We start from the raw sequence: 6,000 nt of genomic DNA, 5'->3' as shown, positions 1-6,000 counted from the left end.
GGGCTGGGAGTCAGGAGACCCCTCCTCTCCCTGCTGATCTCCCCAGAGGTTGCCCTGCTTGCAGACCTCCGCAGGCACCTGTGCTCGCCACCTCCGGGCCCTTCACCAGGAAGAATTTGTGTACCTTCACTCAGCTACTACCTGTGACTTTTCCTTCAAGACCACTCCCAGAAGTCTTCCCCGAGCCTCTGGACTGTGTTAGGAGCCCTCTCTGTTTGCATTTACTTGTGCTTCTGTCTCTCCTGGCACTCATCATTTATAGTTTAATCATCTGTGTGTCTGTCCCTGTCTGTCTCCCTCTCAAACCTGTGGGCTTCTGACAATTCTACCTAATTCATACTCCAGTCTCGGTTGTCAGGACAAGAAGCGTCAGGCAACTCTCATTTAACAGAACTAACCAGTGGTGACTGTGACTCAGTTTCCCCATTTGCTGGAAATGCCCAGAGGCTTGGGCAGAAGGGGGCGGGTTTTAAGGGCACTTTCAATTCTTACCTCCCAGGCCTCTCACAGGGATCCCCTGTGGGTCCAAAGAAACTGATGGGACAGGGTTGTTTAATTGAAAGTTCCAAGGAATTTTGAGGAAGCTTATTTTGCTATTTTAACTCAGTTAGTGTTTGCAGAGCACCCACTCAGTGCATGCCAGTGAGTCAGAAAAGTGGTGGAACACAAAGTTGTACAGACCAGCTTCCCTGATTCTTTCTGAATGCTGCCTTACCAGCCAGTCTGGGAGTGTCTGCCCATCCTGAGCCTCCCGCTGTTCACTCCCGCCAGGATCTGCGCTTTAGATGCCTCGGGAGAGGCCAGTCCTCAACCCATCCCTGTACCCAGGCGGCCTGCATCTCAGAGCCCACCGCGGACGGTGGAGCGGGGCCTCGGCCCGGGCGCCCTCTGGCGGCCGCGTACGGAAGCTACCGCCGGCGGGGAGCAGGCGAGGGAAAGGGGGAGGGATAGGGGAGGAGGAGGCGCGGGCAGGGGAGGAGAGGAAAAAGTTGCGCTGGGAAGTTTGGAAAGTTGGGAAGTGGCTGCTGCGGGCTTCGCCTCCCTCCGCGCGTGTGTGAGGGAGCGAGCGAGGGAGCAAGAGAAGAGCGAGCGAGCGCCTGCCATGCCCATCAGACCCCGCCTCGCCGCGCCGGGGCGCGGAGCACGCCCGGACTCCCTGCGGCCCGGCCCGGCCCGGCGCGGCCCCCCGCCCCCCGCGTCCCGCGCCGGGTCCTCCCCTCCCCCCGCCCCGGCGGCCCCAGCCCCCCGCCCGGCCCGGCTCCGCGCCGCTCTCCCGCCCTCCTCTCTCCCTCCCTCCCGGCCGCGGAGCAGCATGGCGGAGCCCGGGCAGCGGCCGCGCGGCCGTCCGCCGCCCCTCTGAGCCCGGCTCGGGGGCAGCTGGGCGCACAGATCAGACCCCCGCCCCCGCCGCGCTCGCCGCCGCACTTGTCCCACTGCGCGCCCCTGGAGCGCGGCGCACCCCTGGGACCTTGCGCACCCCAGGTCCCCAGCATAATCCCGGATCCCGCACGCCGGGACCCCAGTACCGCCCCGGGAGTCCCGCACGCTCTGGACCGCGACGCAGCTCGGGACTTCCGCGCGCCCTGGACCCCGCGCGCTCTTAGAACCCCGGGCTCGGCCGACGGGGCTGTGTGCCCTGGTGAGGGGCCCGGGCCCCGCCCCCGCCCCGGCGGGTACCCCTCTTCCAACTGACGGAGCCCCGCCCCCGAGGGACCCCCAGGTTCGGCAGGGACATCCAGCCACACCCCAGAGGGCTCCCAGCATCCCGCAACGAGCCCCGCGCTCCTGAGGAACCTTGGTGCCCAGCTGGGGGCTCCCCGCCCCGCAGAGGGGGCGCCGCCCGGGAGGGTCCCCGCGCCCCGCGGGTCCTGGCAGGATGCACGCCGCCCTGGCGGGGCCGCTGCTCGCCGCCCTCCTGGCCACCGCCCGCGCCCGCCCGCAACCCCTGGACGGAGGACAGTGTCGGCCGCCCGGATCGGTGAGCGAGCGCCTGCCCGGCCACTCTCCGGGCCTCCCGGGCACTGCAGCCCGTGGGGACGATGGTTTGGGGTCCTGCCTTCTGCACCCACCTCCGCCCACCCGCTCCACCTCCGCCCGCCAGGTGCTGCCTCGGGCGCCCTTCCCTAGCTTCTGCCGCCCCGGCTCCAGCTCCGCCGGGAGCCTGGATGGGCGCTCCTCCAGCTCACACTGACGCTCTTGGGCTCTCCTCAACTTTTAGTCCTGCTCGGATGGTTCCTCTGTGCCCCTTTCTTACCTCTATCCTGCCTTTGCCCTCCAGTTTTCTCCCTGCCTACTGTGACTCTGTTTCTACCATTCCTTTGCTTCAAACCCTTCTCTCTCATTCACACGCTGCCCCCTCCCAGCCTCCCTGGATCCCCTGCGCTCCACTCTGACCTAAGACACACTTTTTTCCCTAGTGCAGTTTTCCATGTTTCTCTCCCTTTCCAACCCAGACCCCAGCACCCACTCTTCCAAATGCCCTACTTGAGAGGACAGGAAAAGCAGTGCCAGGAAATAGATGCTGTCCTAATATTTCCTTGGGGTTGAGTAATTATTGGTTCTCCTAATTTTCCTTCCAAACCAAGGAATCTCATGATTTCCCACAGTATACCCCCTCAAAGTGTAAATTAATACGTTGAAAATAACCCTGAATTGGAGGCCAGGGGAGCAGGAGATGATCTTGTAGGGTCTTCACTGGCTTCCTTGTTAGAAAGGTAGTTGACCTTGGACAAGGTGCACCTCCATCGGCCTGACTCCTGCTGCAACCCGGAGCTCGGTGACCTGCAGGGCGCTCAGAGCCAGCCTGTATCTCCGGTATAGTAGCTGTTGGTTGTTAGTAAAGTAAGGTGCCATTTCCTCCACCCGCCCTGAAACATACTTTTCATTGTGCTAATATCAGGTAGAGAAATGCTGAGTTGACCTAAAGTTTGCAGGTGCCACGTGGACAGACAGTCCAGGGATTTCTCTGGTTGGAAAATTACTTGGCCTGTGAGAAATGACAATTGCTTTCTCATGCCCCTTAACCCCTGACCCTAAACTGGATCTGGAGAAATGACCCTTGTCTCCATGCCCCTCAGTGCTCACCCCTACACACACTCTTGTCAGAGCTTAGGTCATAGATGACAGAGAATAGGGTTGGAGACCAGGTGCACCTATTTAGGAGAGCAGCCGGCAAGCACCCGGACTGTGTACATTTCTTGGTACCGATTCTATGGCATCCTCCTCCCCCAGGCCAGGGCCTGAGACTTCACGTAGCCTGCAGCTTTTAAGGCACTTTCTCATCTGTGGTTTCAGCTGGTGGAGCAGAGTAGCTGACACCCAGATCTGCCCTCCAAAAAGAAAACTGTATCCACCCTGATGAATGGGAAGTCGCTGTTTAAATAGGTGTGCTATTTTTAATAGGTGTTCTGCTTTCAAAGTGCTCTTGGCAAGTATCTTCTAATGGTTGGATTTCAGTTATATGACTTCCTCCCTTCTTACCAGAGCGGTATTCTTACTCCCCCTCTCCCCACCCTCCCCATCAAACACACCACTGGTGAAGGTTTGGCTTGGCCCAAGCCTGAATATTCTCAGGTGGTGTGGCAGACCTGGGCACAAACAGTGAAAGCTAATCAGAATGAGAGCTTCCTTCATTGCCCCTTCCTCTGTGCCTGGCACTGCTCTTAGCGCTTATTTAGATATATTGTGTGCTTTTATTCTCCCATTGACCCCTGAGGTAGCTTATCTCACCCCTCCCCCCATTTACAGATGGGGAAACTGAGTCTGTGGAAGTGAAACAGTGTGCTCAAGATCATACAGCTCAGACAAAGCAAAGGATTTGTTTGTGGGCATTTCAGCTTCCAAAGCCCTTGCTCTTTCCCAGGGCCCCGTGTAGGTGTCTGCCTGCCATCCCCACCTCCTCCTGCCCCCTCGGTGTTAACCTTGGTTCACTCTGCTGCCACCAGCCTCACTGCCTTCCTTCCCCTCTCCTCCTGCAGCAAAGGGACCTCAACTCCTTTCTGTGGACTATTCGGCGTGACCCCCCGGCCTACCTGTTTGGCACCATCCACGTCCCCTACACCCGCGTCTGGGACTTCATCCCGGACAACTCCAAGGCAGCCTTCCAGGCCAGTGCCCGTGTCTACTTCGAGCTGGACCTGACGGACCCCTACACCATCACAGCGCTGGCCAGCTGCCAGCTGCTGCCCCACGGAGAGAACCTGCAGGACGTGCTGCCCCGCGAGCTCTACTGGCGCCTGAAGCGCCACCTGGACTACGTGAAGCTGATGATGCCCTCGTGGATGACGCCGGCGCAGAGGGGCAAGGGGCTGTACGCTGACTACCTGTTCAATGCCATCGCGGGCAACTGGGAGCGCAAGAGGCCCGTGTGGGTGATGCTGATGGTGAACTCGCTCACGGAGACCGACGTGCGTTCTCGGGGCGTGCCCGTGCTCGACCTCTACCTGGCCCAGCAGGCCGAGAAGATGAAGAAGAGCACAGGGGCCGTGGAGCGGGTGGAGGAGCAGTGCCATCCACTCAATGGGCTCAACTTCTCCCAGGTAAGCACGCGGCCCCTGGCCCCTGAGCTAGGCAACCCCTTTGCCCCTTGGTCTTCTTCTCTGATTGTCTTCGTTCTCCGGCAGCCAGGGCCTGCCATTCCCCCAGAGAGAGAGGGTCTTTTGGACTGTGGAGCGGCTCTCCAGCTGCTTTTGGGGTGATCTGAGGGAAAACTGGTATGTGCTGGATTTGGGGGTAAGAGTTCTGGTGTTGGCTTCCCTCTCGGTGGTGTTACCTGTCGGGGATATACACTCCCCACCTGCCGTGCTTGCCTGAGCAGAAAGAATTTCCCTGGGAGCATCAGAGTGATGAAAAACAAAAAGAGGGGGCTGAAAGTTTGCCTTCGAGGCCCAGATCTCAGGATCAAGAGGCTGTCCTGAGGCTGCTGTGTGGGCACATCCAGGCAGCAGCGAGTCAACAGGGGACTTGAGAGGGAGTCCTGGTGCCTGGGCCTGGGGGCAGGGCAGGTGTGGTGAGTGGACCTGGGGTCTATGGCTTGCTGTTGATGTGAAGCACTGTCGTTTCCCGGACCTTTGCAAAGCTCGGCCCTCGGACTGCCTCCCTAGGCTGGGAGAAAGCCAGCCAGGATAGTTTTGGGGTTAATAATTTCAGAGAAATGTGTTCACTTAAAGGTTGACAGTTCTGATTTCTGAACCTAGGAGTGGAGGCAGGGAGAAGGGGCGAGCCTAGGAGGTTTAAAGTCTCGGGCTGCCAGAGACCTGATCCAGCAAAATGTCATTAAAAGCCCTGTTTCCATGGGCAGAGGTCACTCGCCGCTCACTGGCCCCAAACTCAACTCGGAGGCCCTGGGAACAATGGGTTCACATCTGTGCCTTGAGAACAGGCTGTCTCTCTGGGGTGGGGGCTCGCATCAGGGCTGGTGGCTTCTGCACAGAGGCCCCCAAATGGGGCTTGGGCCGATGCCCCAGTGAGGAGTGAGGCGTGGGCCCGGGAGACGTGCTCCTCTGTGCCGGACACGGCCCCATAAATTGGCCAGGCTAGCAACGACCACTGGGACCAGAGCTGCTTGCTGCTCCTGAGATGTTGCAAGCTCTTCACCAGGGAAACAGCAGCAGAAACTGATCCCCCTTCAGAGATCTCTGGCCTTTGTTTTTCCAGGGGAAATGCAATATTGTCCCCAGGGAGGTAAGAAGCCAGATTGATTTGCCGGCCAAATGAAAGGCGGGTTTGTCGGTCCTCCTGCTGGCTCTCCCATAATTGTGGAGTCCTTACCCAGAGGGCCCTGGTGGCAGGAATATTGGGGCAGTTAGTCACGCCCCGCAGGGTTCTGACTACGCCTGACTCCTTCTCCACGGGGGAAAATCCTGTGCATTCTCTGGCCCCGCGCTGATTCCTCTGAACATACCGGCTTTCTCCCTCTGAAGTGACTTTCCCCTGCCAGCCTCGGGAGCTGATATTATCTGTGTCGGGCTCCCCAGCGCTCACCGCCCATCTCATTTTGGA

The 6,000-nt window shown here is 59.5% G+C and overlaps 1 protein-coding gene across 1 annotated transcript in view; it reads left to right on the top strand.

The window, feature by feature from the left end:
- The first annotated feature begins 1,272 nt into the window (after window positions 1–1,272).
- TRABD2B (TraB domain containing 2B) overlaps window positions 1,273–6,000 on the top strand; it is a 198,313-nt gene continuing 193,585 nt past the window's right edge. The window contains exons 1-2 of the mRNA XM_036351374.1: window positions 1,273–1,978; window positions 3,978–4,538. Coding sequence (XP_036207267.1) covers window positions 1,877–1,978; window positions 3,978–4,538 — 663 coding nt within the window. The 5' untranslated portion in view covers window positions 1,273–1,876. The remainder of the gene's footprint in view (window positions 1,979–3,977; window positions 4,539–6,000) is intronic.

The sequence above is a fragment of the Myotis myotis genome, unplaced genomic scaffold (assembly GCF_014108235.1).
Source record: "Myotis myotis isolate mMyoMyo1 unplaced genomic scaffold, mMyoMyo1.p scaffold_m19_p_2, whole genome shotgun sequence".
Lineage (NCBI taxonomy): Eukaryota > Metazoa > Chordata > Mammalia > Chiroptera > Vespertilionidae > Myotis > Myotis myotis.
Note: the sequence above shows the minus strand (reverse complement) of the source record. Positions and strands in the feature narration are given on the sequence as shown.